Source organism: Prionailurus viverrinus, chromosome A1, assembly GCF_022837055.1.
Source record: "Prionailurus viverrinus isolate Anna chromosome A1, UM_Priviv_1.0, whole genome shotgun sequence".
NCBI classification, from domain to species: domain Eukaryota; kingdom Metazoa; phylum Chordata; class Mammalia; order Carnivora; family Felidae; genus Prionailurus; species Prionailurus viverrinus.
The window spans coordinates 207573310-207595164 of record NC_062561.1 but is presented as its reverse complement, the minus strand read 5'-3'; the positions used below and the strand labels follow the sequence as shown (position 1 = coordinate 207595164).

At 37.8% G+C, this 21855-nt stretch overlaps 1 protein-coding gene across 2 annotated transcripts in view; it reads right to left on the bottom strand.

The window, feature by feature from the left end:
• The window catches only part of MROH2B (maestro heat like repeat family member 2B), a 73498-nt gene that overhangs the window by 20871 nt on the left and 30772 nt on the right, over window positions 1–21855 (bottom strand). For both annotated transcript variants that reach the window (XM_047823272.1, XM_047823279.1), the window contains exons 21-25: window positions 10615–10722; window positions 9934–10086; window positions 6908–6934; window positions 6006–6125; window positions 5710–5789 (exon numbers count right to left, since the gene is read on the bottom strand). In XM_047823272.1, the coding sequence (XP_047679228.1) occupies window positions 5710–5789; window positions 6006–6125; window positions 6908–6934; window positions 9934–10086; window positions 10615–10722 (488 nt within the window). The remainder of the gene's footprint in view (window positions 1–5709; window positions 5790–6005; window positions 6126–6907; window positions 6935–9933; window positions 10087–10614; window positions 10723–21855) is intronic.

Here is a 21855-nt window from a genome sequence, read left to right as displayed (position 1 = left end):
TGTGTGTGTGTTGGGTGGGGGGAATTCTAAATTTGGAGCAGTGATTTTTATCCATTTCCTATGTCTTCTCAGGTTATAACTGGTGTCACACATACTATAGGTACTCATGAATGTACCTATAGTAATGACATTGTAATCATCCTTCCTTCCCCCTCCCTTCCTCCCTCCTTTCTATTCTCTTTCCTTTCCTTCCTTCATTCCCTTCTTTCTTTCTTTCAGGTATTTACTATAAACATCACGAAGGTATGAGCCTAGACATAACGTGGAAAAATGTAAATGTTCGATAAACATGAAAATCCCCATTTATTATTTAATAAATGTAAATCAAGACAATAAAATGCCACTTGTCAGCTACCAAATTAGCAAAGAAATTGAAAATGATGACATGGTTGGGGCAGGGTGAAATTGGTTCTCTCACAGGGGAATAAAAGTCAGTACCAGCTGGGGCAGGTCAGTTGAAAGTGTTAAATATGTTGAACAGTCTTTTCATCTTTATTGTCTGGCTGACTTAAAAAAAATCAACTTATTGAGGCAAAATTTATGCACAACAAGCTTCATCCAGTTAAAAGTGTTCAATTAAATGGGTTTTGCACCCATGAAACCACCACTATAATCAATATAGAACACCTAGATTTTTCCTTATGCCCTTTTACAGTTCATCTCTTCCTTCACTCTAGCCCCTGAAAACCGATTGGTTTTCAGTAATTAGAGATTGGTTTGCCAGTTCTATAGGCGTGCTGTCCAAATGAGGGTAGTCTCTAGCGACAGGCAGCTATCCAATACGTGAGTTGTGGCTAGACTGAATGAAGACATGCTGTAATTCTAAAACGCACTGGATTTTGAAGATTTTGTATGAAAAATCATGTAAACTCTCTCATTACATTGTTAAATATCAAATACATGTTGAAATGATAATATACTGAATATATCGGATTAAGTAAAATTGTTATTAACATTAATGTTTCTTTTCACTCTTTTAAAAGTGGCTACCAGAAAATGTGACTTGCATTATATGTGACTTGCATTATATTTCTACTTGACAACATTATTTTAGTGCTTAGCTAACTTTTAGTTTATCTTCCACATTTATTTACCTGAGCTTTCTTCAAACTTCACGTATCTTTGTAAACATGGCAACCTGTGCCTTCTCTTAGTTGCTTCTTGCTACAGTTTAGGAGATTATGTGGGTATGTTTTTGCATCTATTTTCCCCAGTATACAAGGCCATATTTTGTTAATGGTTATCTTTTTTGAATCTAGCTCAATGCCTGGTACATGGATGACATTGAATACTATTTATTGAACTAAATTGTCAACTTTTATAATTAAAAGTTCAGAGAGCACTTTTTGCATAAAGTGTTCACCAAAATATTATTTATAGTTTTTATTTTTTAATGTTTTATTTATTCTTGAGAGAGAGAGAGAGAGAGAGAGAGACAGAGAGACAGAGCATGAGCAGGGGAGGGGCAGAGCGAGAGAGGGAGACATAGAATCCAAAGCAGGCTCCAGGCTCTGAGCTGTCAGCACAGAGCCCAACGCAGGGATCGAACTCACAATCCGTGAGATCATGACCTGAAGTCTGATGCTCAACCAGCTGAGCCACCCAGGCGCCCCTGTTTATAGTTTTAAAAACTGACAATTAACTATAGCAAGAGGAGGTTGATTAAATAATGAGATATATCTATACAGTAAGTCATTAAACAGCCATTAAAAATGCTGTTTGTTACCTCAACATAATAAAGGCTATATATGAAAAGGCTACAGCTAATATCATGTTAATGGTGAAAGACTGTAAACTTTTCCTCTGACATTTAGAGGAAAATCTAAGATCAGGGACAAGATAAGGATGCTTGCTTTTGCCACTTTTATTTAACATAATACTGAAAGTGCCAGCCAGAGCTATTAGGCAATAAAAAGAAATAAAAGCCATGTAGATTGGAAAGAAGAAGCAAAATTATCTCTGTTTGCAGAAGATATGATCTTATATATAGAAAACCCTAGGGTGCCTGGGTGGCACCCTAGTTGGTTAAGCGTCCAACTTTGGCTCAGGTCATGATCTCGCAGTTTGTGAGTTCGAGTCCTGCATTGGGCTCTGTGCTGACAGCTCAGAGCCTGGAGTCTGCTTTGGCTTCTCTGTCTCCCTCTCTTTCTCTGACCTTCTCCTGCTTGTGCTCTATCTCTGCCTCTCAAAAATAAATAAACAGTAAAAAAAAAAAAATAGAAAACCCCAACATTCACAAAAAAATTATTAGAATAAAACAAATTCAACAATGGCGTAGAATACAAAATCAACACATACCAATCAGTTGTGTTACTACATTGACAATGAATAATCAAAAAGGAAATTAACAATTCCATTTACAATAGCATCAAAAAGAATAAAATACTTTATTTAACCAAGGGAGTGAAAGACTTGTACACTGAAAACCACAAAAGGTTGCTAAAGGAAATTTAAAAAGACACAAATAAATGGAAAAACATCCCATGTTCATTGATTTGGGTGCTTAATTTTGTTAAGGTATCCATACTATCCAAAGCAGATTATAGATTTAATGTAATCTCCATCAAAATCCCACTTTTTGTAGAAATGGAAAATCCATCCTAAAATTCATATGAAATCTCAAGGGACCCCACATAGCCAAAATAATCTTGAAAAAGGACAAAGTTGGAGTTCTCACACTTCCTGGTTTCAAAGATTATTACAAAAACCACAGTAATCAAAACAGTGTGGTTCTGGCATAAAGAGACAGACATATATAGACTAATGGAATAGAGAGCCCTGGAATAAACTCTGGGATACATGGTCACAAGGGTCCAAGACCATTCAGTGAGGGAAAGGAAAGTCTTTTCAATAGTGTTGGGAAAACTGGATATCCACATACAACAAATGAAGTTGGGACCCTTACCTTATTCCATATACAAAAATCAAGGCAAAATGGACCAAACACCTAAATGTATGAGCTAAAACTCTTCAACTCCTGGAAGAAAACTTTGAGAGAAAGCTTAATGATATTGGATTTGGCAATGATTTCTTGGATATGACACTAAAAGCACAGATAACAAAAGGGAAAATAGACAAATGGAAAATAGACAGTAGACAAATAAAAATTAAAGCTTCTGTGCATCAAAGGACACAATGAATACAGTAAAAAGACAATCTATGGAATGGGAGAAAATATTTACAAATCACATATCTGGTAAGGAGCTTATAACCACAATATACAAAGAACTCTGACAACTCAACAACAAAAAACAAAGACTCAATTACAAAAATGGACAAAAGAAGTAAACATTTTTCCAAAGAAGATGTAAAGATAGGTAATGAGCATATGAAAAGATGCTGAAAGTTGCTAAATCATTAGAGAAATGCAACTCAAAACCACAATGAGATTCTAAGGATGGCTGCTGTTAAAAATAAACCAGAAAATGACAAGTATTGGCAAAAATATGGAAAAATTAGAACCCTTATGCACTGTTGATGGGAGTATGAAATGGTGCCATTGCTACAGAAAACAGTATGGTGCTTCCTTAAAAAATTAAAAATAGAATTCTCATATGATCCAGCAATCCTACTTTTATGTGTATACGCAAAAGAATTAAAAGCAAGGACTGGAAAAGATATTTAGGCACCCATGTTTGTTAGTGGAATTATTCACAAGAATCAAACCATGAACACAACCCAAGCATCCATTGGGTGAATGGATTAACAAAATATGGTGTATATATTAAATGGAATATTATTCAGCCTTAAAAAGGAATGAAATTTTGACACAGGTTATCATATGGATGGACATTATTCTAGTGAAATAAGAAAGGCACAAAAAGACAAATACTGCATGATCCCATTATATGAGGTACCTAAAATACATATTCATAGAGACAGAAGGTAGAATGGTGTTTGCCAGCTCTGGTGGGAGGAGGGAACAGGGAGTTGTTTAACGTGTATAGAGCTTCAGTTTTGCAAGATGAAAAGAATTCCTGAGGTTGATTGCACAACAATATGATTATACTTAACACTGCTGCACTATGCACTTAAAAAATAGTTAAGATGATACATTTTTTGGGTATTTCACAACAATTAAAATATTTTTTAAACAAATTTTTTATGCTTATTTATTTTTGAGAGACACACACACACACACACACACACACACACACACACAATGTGGTGAGGAGCAGAGAGAGAGGGAGACAGAAGATCTGAAGCGGTCTCTGCACTGACAGCCCGGAGTCCAATGCAGGGCTCGAACTCACAAACTGTGAGATCATGACCCGAGCCGAAATCGGTTGCTCAACCGACTGAGCCACCCAGGCACCCCTCCAATTAAAATATTTTTTAAAAACAATGAAAAAAGAATAATGTTTGTAAAGAATGGTAATAACATGGGAATATGTAAGATGAAATAAGGAAAGACAGGATGCACGATCGTATGTAGAGCACGATCTCAACTCTACTTAAAATGAAGAATAGGGTATGAATTGAAGGACACATACCAAAATGTTGAAAATAGGGGGAAATTATTATTATTATTATTATTTTTAAAGGTTTATTTATTTTAGAGAGAGAGAGAGCACAAGCTGAGGAGGGGCAGAGAGAGAGGGGGACAGAGGATCCAGGATCTGAAGTGGGCCCTGTGCTGACAGCAGAGAGCTCGATGCGGGGCTCAAACTCACAAACTTTGTGAGATCATGACCTGAGCTGAAGTCGGCTGCTCAACTGACTGAGCCACCTGGGAGCCCAAAGTTTTTATTATTTTTAAAAACTTTCTACAGTTTCTAGGTTTTAACAATGAATTTGTATTTCTTTACTGCAGGGGGAAAATATTATTTTAAAATTTTGATTAAGGGGCGCCTGGGTGTCTCAGTCGGCTAAGCGGCCAACTTCGGCTCAGGTCATGATCTCGCGGTCCATGAGTTTGAGCCCCGCGTTGGACTCTGTGCTGACAGCTCAGAGCCTGGAGCCTGTTTCAGATTCTGTGTCTCCCTCTCTCTGACCCTCCCCTGTTCATGCTCTGTCTCTCCCTGTCTCAAAAATAAATAAATGTTAAAAAAAGAATTTAAAAATAAAATAAAACAAAATTTTGATTAAAATTATTTTCTTCTTTAGGTTTATTTCTACTAACCAACTAAAATATGATTAGGGCTTTCGTAAGTTTTTTTTTAATGTTTATTTTTGTGTAAGAGAGAGACAGAGCATGAGTAGGGGAGGGGCAGAGAGAGAGGGAGACACAGAATCCATAGCAGGCTCCAGGCTCTGAGCTGTCAGCATTGAGCCCCACGTGGGACTCAAACTCATGAACCTTGAGATCATGACCTGAGCTGAAGTCAGACACTTAACCGACTGAGAAACCCAGGTGCCCCAGGGCTTCATAAATTTTTAATTGGAATATTAAAATTTGCCTACAGACCAAAGTCTAGGAAAAGAAATTTCCTTTTGCACCAAAACTTCAATCCTGATGTATCAGTAAGTCTCACTCCTCTAAGTTGCTCTTTCTCCCTCTTGGTTATCAAATGGTCGGGCTCTTAGTTCTGTAAGTCTGAAAAGAGGGAGAAGCCCCAATTTGAAATAGCCCATCGATGAGCTGTGTTCACTTTGGGAAGGGTGCACTGGTGTATCCACTGACTGAGAAGTCAGTTGATCTGAAGGAGGATATTGGGAAGGAAATATTTTTCTCAATGAGAGCAAGAAAAATTCTCTAAAATTCTCTACCTGAGGTATCTAATGGCGATTAAAGCTTTCCACCGAACAGGGCTAGCTAAGGAATCCAGGGGCTCATCCCTGATGAAGTCCTGTAACACAAACAAGGAGGTGAAATATTTTAGACAGGGGAGTTTCCACATGCAGCTGCAATCCCATTGGACCACTGGGTGCCCTTGGTCCAAAATATGGCAGAGATCTGTTTGTTCCCTGGGACTGGCAAGTTTTACCCACTTAAAAAAAGACAGCTCTGTGCTCTTGGTAACAGACTTTTCATGGCCTTGCCCATGTCCTCTCTGCCCACTCACCAGCATGTAACCCAGTAGCACCTCCTTGTAGGAGAACTTGAACCCTTGATCCTCAGCATCTTGGACAGCAATGCCAATCTCAGTGATACTTCTTGTGAAACTCATTTGCAGATCCATGTCCTAAAATGAAAGGATTCACAGTGCAAGCCAAAGTCTTGGGTACCACACCTGGTTCTATAAACCCAGTTCTTGACCTAGGGTTGAACTATGTGCCCAGACAGAAGTGAGAATCTGTTTCTTTTTCCTTCTCTACCTCAGTTTAGGATCAAAGTTGCAGGGAGATTAAAAAAACAAAGGTCAATTTCTACTCCTTCCACCCCCTACCCCCCACCCCCCATAGATTGAGGTTCTATAAGGCAGTGGCTTTTAAACTTTTTGGACCATAAACCACACAGTAGGAAACAGTTTACAATTCCATTCTGTACTTACATTCTATCTATCTATCTATCTATCTATCTATCATCTATCTATCTAAATATAATATATATAATAACTGAAACAAAAGTTTTATGACACTTATTGCTATGTACAATGTTCTCTTCTATTTCTTTTATTTCATTAAAAAATTTGCTGGTGCGGTCTATTAAATCTATTACATTGAAATCATAGTCTACTGGTGGGTCACAGCCCATAGTTCTAAAAATACTGTTCTAGTTTGCAGTCTAACTTTCAAACTACCTGCAACCAAATATAGCTCTATGTTCTGTCCTAGATTAAGCTCAGGGATCCTGGCTTCAGAATTGGATTAATTAGTTATATATTGGGATCCTTTCCTCTGGAATCAAACCAAGAGGACTTATATGTTTCCTGCATTTCCAGGGAACATACTTGGTATTCAAATGTATTTGTATCAAATACATCATATACATATATCAGATACATATATCAAATATATTGCATACCTTATTCATCACAGACATGCCCAGAACCTGAAAACCAAAGGCAAAAGCAGATATAGAGCCGCAGTTAGAGAGTTCCCTTACACCAGCAAAAAGACCCACCCACCAACCTGAAAACAAAAGTGAAGCAGGACACGGAGTCTTGCCAAGGAGTGGGTGCTGTTCACTCCCTCCCCTATTTCCAAAGTGAGGTCCTGTACATTGGCAGACATTTTCCCCAGGTGAGTCTGATCTACAGAACGCAGCATAAAGATATCAGGCGTTTGGGTTTCAAGCCTCACAATTAAAAGAGACTCTACCAGATTTTGGTAAGAAAAAGGATAGAGGCTGTTGGCAGAAAGACCAGCGAAAAGCTATAGAATGAAAGTAATAAGGGAGCTGACTTTGGAAGGAGATATAGTCAGTTCTGCTATGATGCTTGCATTGAAAATGCAATTTTGTTCCAGTGAAATTGATATGTGAGTAAATACTTCTGATGTATTCTGAATTTTGTGTTTGCTGATGCACAGTTTGGTCCACGACAGCAAAAGGTGAACTAGCTGAATTGAACTGCATAGGAACACTCACGCAACACCTCAAACACACCAGCTGCCTCAGTTTACCATGGTAAGAGCTGCTTCCCATACAAATCTGGCATTCTAGCTGTCTGTCTGATTTCAAACGACCCTTCTTTATACCACCATTTCATAATAACTCACAACTTTCACAATTGAATTCATGTGTTTTTCAAGGAAAAGTGACATAATTTTTTATAGTACTTAGATATTTCTTAAATGGTTTTAAAAATTAGGTTCCTATTTTTTTCTGTGTCATTGATGGGGTTTTTGAATGTTGTGCCTCTTACCCCATTTCCCCCACAATCCTGTGGTTTTTTTGTACTGTGTTGTGCATATGCTGTGTTACAGCAGAACTGACTGTACCTTGAAAATGTACAGTCATCATTATCTAAAACATCTTTATCTCTTTTCCTCTTTTATTTTTATCCTAATTTTCCTCAATGACCGACTAAAAATTAATGTAACAGAAAACATCTTAATGTTTAATGTTTATTTATTTTTGAGAGAGAGACAGAGTATGAGTGGGGAGAGAGAAGAGAGAGAGACACAGAACCTGAAGCAGGCTTCAGGCTCTGAGCTGTCAGCACAGAAGCCTATGCGGGGCTTGAACTCATGAACTGTGAGATCATGACCTGAGCCGAAGTTGGATGCCCAACCAACTGAGCCACCCAGGTGCCCCAGAAAACATCTTTTTTTAAATCGTATTTTTGGTCTTCATCATTGCTTCTCAAATTTTGAGTGCATCAGAATCACCTTTTCAGGAGCACGGCAAAAATACAGATTCATAGATCCATCCCTAAAGGCTGTGATTCATTAGAGATCTCTATTTTTAACAAGCTATCCAGGTAATTGTCATGCAACTGAAGGGTGAGGATCACTGCCCTAATCCCTTTCACTGGCGTATACTTATATCTGTGATATCATGAGTTCCCTGTGTTTCCATTTTTATCACATACACACATGAATAAATATCAAGAGTACAGATTTATCAAGCAGGTGGTGTGTGGAGGGCACAGAAGAGGAGGTAAGACAGCATAAGGTACCATCCCTAACATCAAGGTGCTGACAGTCTGATGTGGGAGCAGATGTGCACGTAATCAGCAGAAGCTTCTGAAACTTGGCTATGGATAAGAATCATTTATAAACCTTTTAAAATTACAGCTGTCAGACTCCACCCCAGATCTACGGAATCAATCTCCCTGAAAAATGGTTCTGGGAAGCCGTATTTCTTTTTATTTTATTTTATTTTATTTTATTTTATTTTATTTTATTATTATTTTTTTTTAATGTTTATTTATTTTTGAGACTGAGAGAGACAGAGCATGAATGGGGGAGGGGCAGAGAGAGAGGGAGACACAGAATCAGAAGCAGGCTGCAGGCTCTGAGCCATCAGCCCAGAGCCCGACGCGGGGCTCGAACCCACGGACCGTGAGATCGTGACCTGAGCCGAAGTCGGACGCTTAACCGACTGAGCCACCCAGGAGCCCCTGGGAAGCCGTATTTCAAACTTGATCCCAAGGTGATTTTTAGGTGGCTGACCTGGTACTAGTTAGCAAAATGGCTAAATTGACAATATATATAAAGTACTTTATTAAAGATATAAAAAGTACTATGGGGGACAGAAGTGATCAGATGAATTCCAACTCAGATGTGTGGCTCTGAGGCAGGAATATTCCTGGCACGTTTGAAGAGCATCAGCGACAGCCAGGGGGATTGGTATGAATGTGTGTGTTGGGGTGCGTGTGAAATAGTACCTAATGATGTAGACTGCGTAGATTGGTTAATGATGTATTTTTATTCGCTTAAAGATACAGGTATTGTGGGGCACCTGGGTAAAGAGTCGGTTGAGTGTCTGACTTTGGCTCAGGTCATGATCTCACGGTTCAGTTCTGTGAGTTTGAGCCCCACATCGGGCTCTGCACTGACAGCACAGAGCCTGCCTCAGGTCCTCTGTCTCCCTCTCTCTCTGCCTCTTCCCTGCTCATGTTCTGTCCCCCTCTCTCTCAAGAATAAATAAACATTAAAAAAATTTAAAAAGATACATGTATTTCGCTTACTATTTGTGAGGCACTGTTTTATGTGGTTTATCTATACCACGTAAAAGGTTGAACAACTACCATTAGTAACACTTCAGAGACTATTGCAGGGAAGTAATGAATCTGTAACGCCCTAATGAGGTACTGGAGTAATTATTTTAAGTTTGATTCGAGGGAGACTGCTATGGGTACTTACCTAGGAAGGTATCATGGGACATGAACTGCCCAAGGTTTTGGAAAGAAACAAATTACCTGACCCTGTTTTGTTATGAAAAAAAATTTTTTTTTGTCTTACATTCTCATCTTCCAAATATACCAGGTCTTGTCTTGCCTTTGGCCTGTATCTTTTGAGCATGAATATTCCCAAGAGGTGAGCCCCTCCAAGGTTTGGGAACCCCAGCCTAGAAATCCAGGCAGCCCTGTGGCTAGCCATTACCTGAGAGCACTGGCCATAAAGAAATAGGACTTGGGATACGATGTCTTGATCAAGCCTGGTGAGGAGTTGACCCTTAGGAGCATGGAGGGCCACAGCTCCGTAGATTACCATGACATCAGTCTTGGTGAGGCTCTTTTTCCCAGAAAAAATACCCTGAAAGAGAGACATAAAAACTATGATTGAAGGTGTCGCCTTCCTTCCATGTTGTTTCCTAATTCTATGGACCACTACAGGCATTAAGAAATGAGACTGCGATGATGAAAATTAGTCTAAAACTGATATGCTTGCTTGGTCAAATTTAAACACCCAAAACTATGTTGTGGATCTATCAGGCTTTAAAAGAGGTCCCTATGGGAAAGCGTGTATTAATTTTTACTTATTACATCTCTTTCCTTCAGGGGAAGCAGTGTACACAATGGAAACTGACCAGGAGGCCTGAACAGTTGGTAGAGGGACAAACCTAGGCACACACAGAATTCCTTAGGACCTTTCGAGTCAGCAATAGTGATAGAAAATGGAGTAGATCTGTCAGATAGCTGGTCATGCTACAGGGCCTGGGCTCAGGCAATTCTCACCTGGACTACAGACCTGGGGACAGGAAGAGGCTGTTCACTGTTGGGATCAGTGTCGTTTGCCCTTGCAGTGACCAAAAGCTTTGGGACGGAAAGTTGTTCTTTTTACCTTACATCGATTCATGAAAAACTTTTCCCGATCTTGGAATGTCTTAAGAACTTTTAAAACAGTATCCAAGTGATTCTCAGCGCAGTATCCTAAAATAGATGTTATTCCCTAAAGTCAGAAAAGATAGGAGTTTTGAGTTTAACCATTCACTTATTCAACAAATATTTATGGAACGCCTATTATGTGTCAGGCACTCTTCTAGGTGCTGGGAGACAACAGTGAACAAAACACACTGAACTCCCTTTCCTTGTAGTGCACACAACCAGGGGGAAATGACAGGGGAATAACTTTAAATAAGCACATAAATTTGCTAAATATGTAAATATATAGTATTTCAATGGTGAGAAGTGCTATGGACAGAAGGAAAACAAGAAAAGAGAATAGAACTGTAGGTTGGGGCATTTTCAATTTAAATAGGTGGAAGTCTTCATTAACAGGGTAACATTGAGTAGTGTTCTAAAATGAATGAGGGAACAAGCCATTGGACTGGGTGGGAAGGAGAGTTCCAAACAGGATGGGGGAAATGGTGTTAGAAATAATTCCAAGAGCAATAAATGATCACATCTGACAAGGAGAAGATAAATAATAAAAAAGCAGTCTCAAAAGTTCAGTAAGTCTAGTGGTTTCTGACCATTTAATATGGAAGATAGAATCCTAAACATCTTAAAATTTCTGAGGACAATGTATAACAAAATACACTACAAAATTTTTTTTATACTAGGTGGTCTTTATTAGCCTGGGAATTTTTAAAATTTATTTTTAATTTTTTTTAACACACTCTCCTTCCTCCACATTCACATATACTCTGCAGCTTAGGCCAGGGTAGGGAATAGGTAAAAGTGCTTTGAAAAAGCTCTCTAGGGGCGCCTGGGTGGCGCAGTCGGTTGAGCGTCCGACTTCAGCCAGGTCACGATCTCGCAGTCCAGGAGTTCGAGCCCCGCGTCAGGCTCTGGGCTGATGGCTCAGAGCCTGGAGCCTATTTCCGATTCTGTGTCTCCCTCTCTCTCTGCCCCTCTCCCGTTCATGCTCTGTCTCTCTCTGTCCCAAAAATAAATAAACGTTGAAAAAAAAAAAAAAAAAGAAAAAGCTCTCTAGGTTATGCTTATGTTTTCTCTAGGTTGAAAATCAATAGCATCGGGGCACCTGGGTGGCGCAGTCGGTTAAGCGTCCGACTTCAGCCAGGTCACGATCTCTCGGTCCGTGAGTTCGAGCCCCGCGTCAGGCTCTGGGCTGATGGCTCGGAGCCTGGAGCCTGTTTCCGATTCTGTGTCTCCCTCTCTCTCTGCCCCTCCCCCGTTCATGCTCTGTCTCTCTCTGTCCCAAAAATAAATAAACGTTGAAAAAAAAATATTAAAAAAAAAAAAAAAAAAAAAAAAAAAAAAAGCAGTCTCAAAAGTTCAGTAAGTCTAGTGGTTTCTGACCATTTAATATGGAAGATAGAATCCTAAACATCTTAAAATTTCTGAGGACAATGTATAACAAAATACACTACAAAATTTTTTTTATACTAGGTGGTCTTTATTAGCCTGGGAATTTTTAAAATTTATTTTTAATTTTTTTTAACACACTCTCCTTCCTCCACATTCACATATACTCTGCAGCTTAGGCCAGGGTAGGGAATAGGTAAAAGTGCTTTGAAAAAGCTCTCTAGGGGCGCCTGGGTGGCGCAGTCGGTTGAGCGTCCGACTTCAGCCAGGTCACGATCTCGCAGTCCAGGAGTTCGAGCCCCGCGTCAGGCTCTGGGCTGATGGCTCAGAGCCTGGAGCCTATTTCCGATTCTGTGTCTCCCTCTCTCTCTGCCCCTCTCCCGTTCATGCTCTGTCTCTCTCTGTCCCAAAAATAAATAAACGTTGAAAAAAAAAAAAAAAAAGAAAAAGCTCTCTAGGTTATGCTTATGTTTTCTCTAGGTTGAAAATCAATAGCATCGGGGCACCTGGGTGGCGCAGTCGGTTAAGCGTCCGACTTCAGCCAGGTCACGATCTCTCGGTCCGTGAGTTCGAGCCCCGCGTCAGGCTCTGGGCTGATGGCTCGGAGCCTGGAGCCTGTTTCCGATTCTGTGTCTCCCTCTCTCTCTGCCCCTCCCCCGTTCATGCTCTGTCTCTCTCTGTCCCAAAAATAAATAAAAAGCGTTGAAAAAAAAAAAAAAAAAAAGAAAATCAATAGCATCTAAGGTTATTTTCAGCTTGTAAATTCAATGATTTTGATATTTATGATTTAAGTTAAAAAATCAAGGCCAAAATATACTAAAAATACTTTTTATTAAGAATAATTGAAATTCATTTTTCAATACTTTCACAAACCTGGTTAAATAATGAAGCATTGATCCTGGGATGCAAGTGTGGTTCAATATTCACAAATCAGTGAATGTGATATACCACATCAATGAAAGGGTGAAAACCTTTTCAATAGATGCAGAAAAAGCGTTTAACAAAGTACACCCATTCATGATAAAAACCCTCAATAAAGTAGGTTTAGAGGGAACATACCTAAACATACCTAAACATGAAAAACCCAGAGCTAACATCATACTCAATGGTAAAAAACTTAAGAGCTTTTCCCTTAAGACCAGGAACAAGACAAGGATGTCTACCCTCACCACTTTTATTCAACATAGTACTGAGAGTCCTAGCCACAGCAATCAGGCAAGTGAAAGAAATAAAAGGCATCCAAATTGATAAGGAAGAAATAAAATTTTCACTATTTGCAGACAACATGATGGTATGCATAGAAAATCCTAAAGACTACCAAAAAACTACTAGAAATGGTAAATGCATTCAGTAAGGTCACAGGACACAAAAACAGTATAGAGAAATCTGTTGCATTTCTACACACTAATAATGAAGTAGCAGAAAGAGAAATTAAGAAAACAATTTCATTTACAATTGCACCAAAAATAATAAAACACCTAGGAATAAACTTAACTAAGGACATGTAAGACATGCACTCTGAAAACTATAACACTGATGAAAGAAATTGAAGACAGCACAAATGGGAAGCTATTCCATCCTCATAGATTGGAAGAACAAATATTGTTAAAATGTCCACATTACCCAAAGTAATCTACAGACTTAATGAAATCCCTATCAAAATACCAACAGCATGTTTCACAGAACTAGAACAAATAACCTTAACATTTGTATTGGAACTACAGGAGTGCCTGGGTGGCTCAGTCAGTTAAGCCTGCAACTCTTGATTTCAACTCTGGTCTTGATCTCATGGTTTGTGAGATCAAGCCCCACATCAGGCTCTGTGCTGACAGCACGGAGCCTGTTTGGGATTCTCTCTCTCTGACCGCCCCCCCCCCCCCCCCCCACTCATCATGTTCTCTGCTTCTCTGTCAAAATAAATAAATAAACATTAACAAATTAAAAGAACCTATGCTTAATTCACAGTTGTCCCGTGTCTATAAAAGATACTAAACTTAAAAAAAAAATGGAATGGAGCTACAAAAGACCCTGAATAGCGAAAGCAATTCTGAAAAAGAAGTATAAAACTAGGGCCCTTGGGTGGCTCAGTCAGTTGAGCATCTGACTCTTGGTTTCAGTTTAGGTCATGATCTCATGGTTTGTGGGATTGAGCCCCACGTTAGGACTGCTTGGGATTCTCTCTCTTCTCTCTCTGCCCCTCCCCTCACTTGCTCATGCTCTCTGTCAGATGAATACACAACATTAAAAAAAAAATAAAAAAGTTATAATACTGGAGGTATCACAATTTCAAGATATACTACAAAGCTATAGTATCAAAATATAGACACATAGATCAACAGAACAGAGAGCCCAGAAATGAACCCATGATTATATGGTCAATTAATCTTTGATAAAGGAGGCAAGAATGATGCTGTGAAAACTGGACAGCTACCTACAAAAGAATGAAACTGGACCACCTTCTTACACCATATACAAAAATAAGTCAAAATGGATTAAGGACTTAAATGTGAGACCTGGAACCATAAAAATCTCAGAGTAGAGCATAGACAGTAACTTCTCTGATTTTGGTCATAGCAACATTTTTCTTGGTTTATTTCCTGAGGCAAGGGAAACAAAAGCACAAATAAGCTATTAGGACTACATCAAAATAATTTTATATATATATTGGGCTTTTATATATATATGGCTTTCCCCCCAAGTTTTTATTTAAATTCCAGTTGGTTAACATACAGTGTAATATTAGTTTCAGGTGTATAATTTGGTGCTTCAACACTTACATACAACACCTGGTGCTCACTACTATAAGTGCCCTCTTAATCCCCATCACCTATTTAACCCATCCCCACCCCCCACCTCCTCTCTGGTAACCATCAGTTTGTTCTTTATAGTTAAGTCTATTTCTTGGTTTGCTTCTCTTCCCCCCACCCCCCATGTTTTGTTGTTGTTGTTGTTTCTTAAATTCCACATGAGTGAAACCCAATAGTATTTGTCTTCTCTGACTTATTTTGCTTAAGATTATACTCTCTAGCTCCATCCACCTTCCTGAAAATGGCAAGATTTCACTTTTTTTTTTAAGACTGAGTAGTGTTCCATTATGTATATATACCAAATCTTCTTTATCCATTCATCAGATAGACATTTGGGTTATTTCCATAATTTGGCTTATTGTTAATAATGCTGCCTAAGCATCAGGGTGCATGGATCACTTCTAATTATTATTTTTGTATTTTTTGGGTAAACACCCAATGCAATTACTGGATCATAGAGTAGTTCTGTTTTTAACGTTTTGAGGAAGCTCCACACTGTTTTCCACAGTGGCTGCACCAGTTTGCATTCCCACCAATAGTGCAGAAGGGTTCTCCTTTCTCCACATCCTCACCAACACCTGTGGTTTCCTGTATTGTTAATTTTAGACTTTCTTACAGGCATGAGGTCATATCTCATTGTAGTTTTGATTTGCATTTCCTTGATGATTGCTGGGTGATGTTGAGCATCTTTTCATGTGTTTGTTGGCCATCTGGATGTCTCCTTTGGAGAAATGTCTTTTCATGTCTTCTGCCCATTTTTGAACTGAATTGTTTTTTGGGGGTATTGAGTTTTATAAGTTTATAAGTTCTTTATGTATTTTGGATACGAACCCTTTATCAGATATGTCATTAGTGAATATCTTCTCCCATTCTGTGGGTTGTATTTTACTTTTGTTGATTGTTTCCTTTGCTAAGCAGAAGCTTTTTATTTTGATGTAGTCCCAATAGTTTCATTTTTGCTTTTATTTCCCTTGCCTCAGGAGACCCATGTAGTAAGAAGTTGTTACAGCTGATGTCAAAGAGGTTACTGCCTGTGTTCTCTTCTAGGATTTTAATGGTTTCCTGTCTCATATTTAGGTCTTTAATCCATTTTTTTAATCTTATTTTTTTAAATTTATATCCAGATTAGCATATAGTACAACAATGACTTCAGGAGTAGATTCCTTAATGCCCCTTACCCATTTAGCCCATCCCCCCTCCCACAACCCCTCCAGTAACCCTCAGTTTGTTCTCCATATTTAAGAGTCTCTTATGTTTTGTCCTGTTTTTATATTATTTTTGTTTCCCTTCCCTTATGTTCATCTGTTTTGTCTCTTAAAGTCCTCAGACGAGCGAAGTCATATGATTTTTGTCTTTCTCTGATTGACCAATTTCACTTAGCATAATACCCTCCATTTCCATCCTCCATTTCCATTTCCATTTTCCTTGCAAATGGCAAGATTTCATTCTTTTTGATTGCTGAGTAATACTCCATTCTAGATATATACCACATCTTCTTTATCCATTCATCCATCAATGGACATTTGGGCTCTTTCCATACTTTGGCTATTGTTGACAGTGCTGCTATAAACATAGGGGTGCATATGTCCCTTCTAAACAGTACACCTGTATCTCTTGGATAAATACCTAGTAGTGCAATTGCTGGGTTGTAGGGTAGTTCTATTTTTAATTTTTTGAGGAACCTTCAGACTGTTTTCCAGAGTGGCTGTACCAGCTTGCCTTCCCACCAATAAAGCAAAAGATCTTCTTTCTCCGCATCCTCACCAACATCTGTTGTTGCCTGAGTTGTTAATGTTAGCCATTCTGACTGGTATAAGGTGGTATCTCATTGTGGTTTTGATTTGTATTTCCCTGATGATGAATGATGTTGAGCATCTTTTCATGTGTCTGTTGTCCATCTGGATATCTTCCTTGGAGAAGTGTTTATTCATGTCTTTTGCCCATTTCTTCACTGGATTTGTTTTTTGGTGTTGAGTTTGATAAGTTCTTTATAGATTTTGGATACTAACCCTTTATCTGATACATCATTTGCAAATATCTTCTCCCATTCTGTCAGTTGCCTTTTAGTTTTGCTGATGGTTTCCTTTGTTGTGCAGAAGCTTTTTATTTTGATGAGGTCCCAGTAGTTCATTTTTGCTTTTGTTTCCCTTGCCTCTGGAGACGTGTTGAGTAAGAAGTTGCTGCAGCCAAGATCAAAGAGGCTTTTGCCTTCATTCTCCTTGAGGATTTTGATGGCTTCCTGTCTAACATTGAGGTCTTTCATCCATTTTGAGTTTATTTTTGTGTATGGTGTAAGAAAGTGGTCCAGGTTAATTCTGCATGTCGCTGTCCAGTTTTTCCAGCACCACTTGTTGAAGAGACTATCTTTATTCCACTGGATATGCATTCCTGCTTTGTCAAAGATGAGTTGGCCATATGTTTGTGGGTCCATTTCTGGGTTCTCTATTCTGTTCCACTGATCTGAGTGTCTGTTCTTGTGTCAGTATCATGCTGTCTTGATGATTACAGCTTTGTAGTATAGCTTGAAGTCTGGGATTGTGATGCCTCCTGCTTTGGTTTTCTTTTTCAAGATCGCTTTGGCTATTCAGGGTCTTTTCTAGTTCCATACAAATTTTAGGATTATTTGTTCTAGCTCTGTGAAGAATGCCAGTGTTATTTTGATAGGGATTACATTGAACATGCAGATTGCTTTGGGTAGTACTGACATTTTAACAATATTTGTTCTTCCTATCCAGGAGCATGGAATGTTTTTCAATTTTTTTGTGTCTTCTTCCATTTCTTTCATAAGTTTTCTATAGTTCTCAGTGTATAAATTGTTCACCTCTTTGGTTAGATTTATTCCTAGGTATTTTATGGTTTTTGATGCAATTGTAAATGGGATCGATTCCTTGATTTCTCTTTCTGTTGCTTCACTGTTGGTGAATAGGAATACAGCCGATTTCTGTGCATTGATTTTATATCCTGCAACTTTGCTGAATTCATGAATCAATTCTAGCAGTTTTTTGGTGGAATCTTTTGGGTTTTCCATATAGTGTATCATGTCACCTGCAAAGAGTGAAAGTTTGACCTCCTCCTGGCCGATTCGGTTGCCGTTTATTTCTTTGTGTTGTCTGATCGCAGAGGCTAAGACTTCCAATACTAAGTTGAATAACAGTGGTGAGAGTGGACATCCCTGTCTTTTTCCTGACCTTAGGGGGAAAGCTCTCAGTTTTTCCCCATTGAGGATGATATTAGTGTTGTGTCGTTCATATATGGATTTTATGATCTTGAGGTATGATCCTTCTATCCCTACTTTCTTGAGGGTTTTTATCAAGAAAGGATGCTGTATTTTGTCAAATGCTTTCTCTGCATCTATTGAGAGGATCATATGGTTCTTGTCCTTTCTTTTATTGATGTGATGAATCACGTTAATTGTTTTGCAGATATTGAACCAGCCCTGCATCCCAGGTATAAATCCCACTTGGTCGTGGTGAATAACTTTTTTAATGTATGGATGGATCCATTTGGCTAATATCTTGTTGAGGATTTTTGCATCCATATTCATCAGGGAAATTGGTTTATATTTCTCCTTTTTAGTGGAGTCTCTGTCTGGTTTTGGAATCAAGGTAATGCTGGCCTCATGGAAAGAGTTTGGAAGTTTTCCTTCCATTTCTATTTTTTGGGCCAGGTTCAAGAGAACAGATGTTAATTCTTCTTTAAATGTTTGGTAGAATTTCCCTGGTAAGCCATTTAGCCCTGGACTAATTTTTTGGCAGATTTTTGATTACTAATTTGATTTCCTTACTGGTTATGGGTCTGTTCAAATTTTCTATTTCTTCCTGTTTCAGTTTTGGTAGTGTATACGTATCTAGGAATTTGTCCATTTCTTCCAGATTGCCCATTTTATTGGCATATAATTGCTCATAATATTCTCTTGTTATTGTTCTTATTTCTGTTGTGTTGGTTGTGATTTCTCCTCTTTCATTCTTGATTTTACTTTGGGTCCTTTCCTCTTTCTTTTTGATCAAACTGGCTAGTGGTTTATCAATTTTGTTAATTCTTTCAAAGAACCAGCTTCTGGTTTCATTGATCTGTTCTACTGGTTTTTTTGGTTTCAATAGCATTAATTTCTGCTCTAATCTTTATTATTTCCTATCTTCTGCTGGTTTGGGGTTTTATTTGCTATTCTTTTTCCAGCTCCTTAAGGCGTAAGTTTAGGTTGTGTATCTGAGATCTTTCTTCCTTCTTCAGGAAGGCCTGGATTGCTATATACTTTCCTCTTATGACTGCCTTTGCTGCATCTCAGAGGTTTTGGGTTGTGGTGCTATCATTTTCATTGACTTCCATATACTTTTAATTTCTTCTTTAACTGCTTGGTTAGCCCATTCTTTCTTTAGTAGGATGTTCTTTAGCCTGCAAGTATTTGTTATCTTTCCAAATTTTTTCTTGTGGTTGATTTTGAGTTTCATAGTGCTGTGGTCTGAAAATATGCACGGTATGATCTCTATCTTTTTGTACTTGTTGAGGGCTGATTTGTGTCCCAGTATGTGATCGATTCTGGAGAACATTCCATGTGCACTGGAGAAGAATACATATTCCATTGCTTAGGATGAAATCTTCTGAATATATCTGTTAAGGCCATCTTGTCCAATGTGTCATTCAAAGCCATTGTTTCCTTGTTGATTTTTTGATTAGACAGTCTGTTGTGAGTAGGGTGTTGAAGTCTCCTACTATTATCGTATTACTATCGATGAGTTTCTGTATCTTTGTGATTAAGTGATTTTTATATTTGGGTTTTCCCACATTTGGTGCATAAATGTTTACAATTTTTAGGTCTATAGACCCCTCGATTATGATATAATACCCTTCTGCATCTCTTGATATATTCTTCATTTTAAAGTCTAGATTGTCTGATATAAGTATGGCTACTCTGGCTTTCTCTTGTTGACCATTTGCATGATAGATGGTTCTCCATCCCCTTATTTTCAATCTGTAGGTGTCTTTAGGTCTAAAGTGGGTCTCTTGTAAACAGCATATAGATGGGTCTTGTTTTCTTATCTATTCTGTTACCCTATGTCTTTTGATTGGAGCATTGAGTCCATTGACGTTTAGTGTGAGTACTGAAAGATATGAATTTATTACCATTATGATGCTTGTAGAGGTGGAGTTTCTGTTGGCGTTCTCTGGTCCTTTCTAATATTGTGTTTTTTCCTCTTTTCTCCCCTCAGAGAGTCTCCCTTAACATTTCTTGCAGGGCTGGTTTAGTGGTCACAAACTCCTTTAATTTTTGTTTGTCTGGGAAACTTTTTATCTCTCCTTCTATTTTGAATGGCAGCCTTGCTGGATAAAGAATTCTTGGCTGAATATTTTTCTGATTCAGCACACTGAATATATCCTGCCACTCCTTTCTGGCCTGCCAAGTTTCTGTGGCTAGGTCTGCTGCAAACCTGATCTGTCTTCCCTTGTAGGTTAGGGACTTTTTTTCCCTTGCTGCTTTCATGTTTCTCTGCTTGTCTGAGTATTTTGTGAATTTGACTATGATATGCCTTGTTGATGGTTGTTTTTTGTTGAATCTAATGGGAGTCCTCTGTGCTTCCTGGATTTTGCTGTCTGTCTCTTTCCCCAGGTTAGGAAAGATTTCCCCTGTGATTTGCTCACATAACCCTTCTAGCCCTATTTCTTTCTCTTCCTCCTCTGGGACCCCTATGATTCTGATGTTTCTTTTTAATGAGTCACTGATTTCTCTAATTCTTAAATCGTGCTCTTTTGCCTTAATCTCCCTCTTTTTTCCTGCTTTATTATTCTCTGTAAGTTTGTCCTCTATATTGCTGATTCTCTGTTCCGCCTCTTCCATCCTTGCCACCACTGCATCCATCTGTGATTGCAGCTCAGTTGTGGCATTTTTAATTTCATTCTCGCTATTTTTTACTTCTTTTATATCTGCAGAAAGGGATTCTAATCTTTTTTTGACTCTAGCTAGTATTCTTATTATCGTGATTCTAAATTCTCGTTCAGACATCTTGCTTGTGTCTGTGTGTTGGTTAAATCCCTGGCTGTCGTTACTTCCTGCTCTGTCTTTTGGGGTGAATTCTTTCGTTTTGTCATTTTGAAGGGAGAAAATGAATTAATGAAGTAGAAAATTGAAATTAAAAAATTAAAATTAAAAAAAAATTAAAATTAAAAATTAAAAACACACCCACACAAAAATCGAATAGATGATGCTAGATCCTAGGTGTGTTTTGGTCTGGGTGTAGAAAGTGGTTTGACAGACTAGAGAAACAAACAAAAAAAAAAGGGGAGGAGAGAAAAAAATAAGGAAATCGTTTGAGAATTTGAAAAAATGAATACACTAAAGTAGACTAAAATACACAAAAGTAGAGAATATGGTAGAAAAAAATTATAGAAAAATATTTTTAATAAAAATTAAAAATAAATATGAATTTTTTCATTTTCTGTATCTAAGAAAAAAGAGAAGAAACAAAAAAGAGAAAAAAGAAAAAAAGAAAAAAGAAAAGACAAAGAAATCATTTGAAAATTTGAAAAAGTGAATACACTGTAGTAGACTGAAATAAAATGATGGGAGTAAGATAGAATTTGAAAAAATTTACATAAAAGCAAAAAATATAGTAATAAAAATTAAATAAAAATATTTTTAAAAGAAATTGAAAGTAAAAATGAAGTTTTTCTCTTTCAGCATTCAAGAAAAAGAAAAGAAATGAAAAAGAGAAAAAAAGAACAAGAAAGAAAAAAGGAAATTGTTTGAAAATTTGAAAAGGTGAGTACATTGAAGTAGACTAGAATAAAATGATGGAAGTAAAGTAGAATTTGAAAAAATTTACACAGAAGTAAAAAATATGGTAATAAAAATTAAAGACAGATATTTTTAACAAAAACTGAAAATAAAAATGAGTTTTTTCTCTTTCTGTATTCAAGAAAAAAAAAGAACTGTAAAAGAGAAAAAGGAAAAAGAGAGAGAAAAAAATGGAATAGATGAACCTGCTAACAGATTGAAGTCGGACTGAAATTGC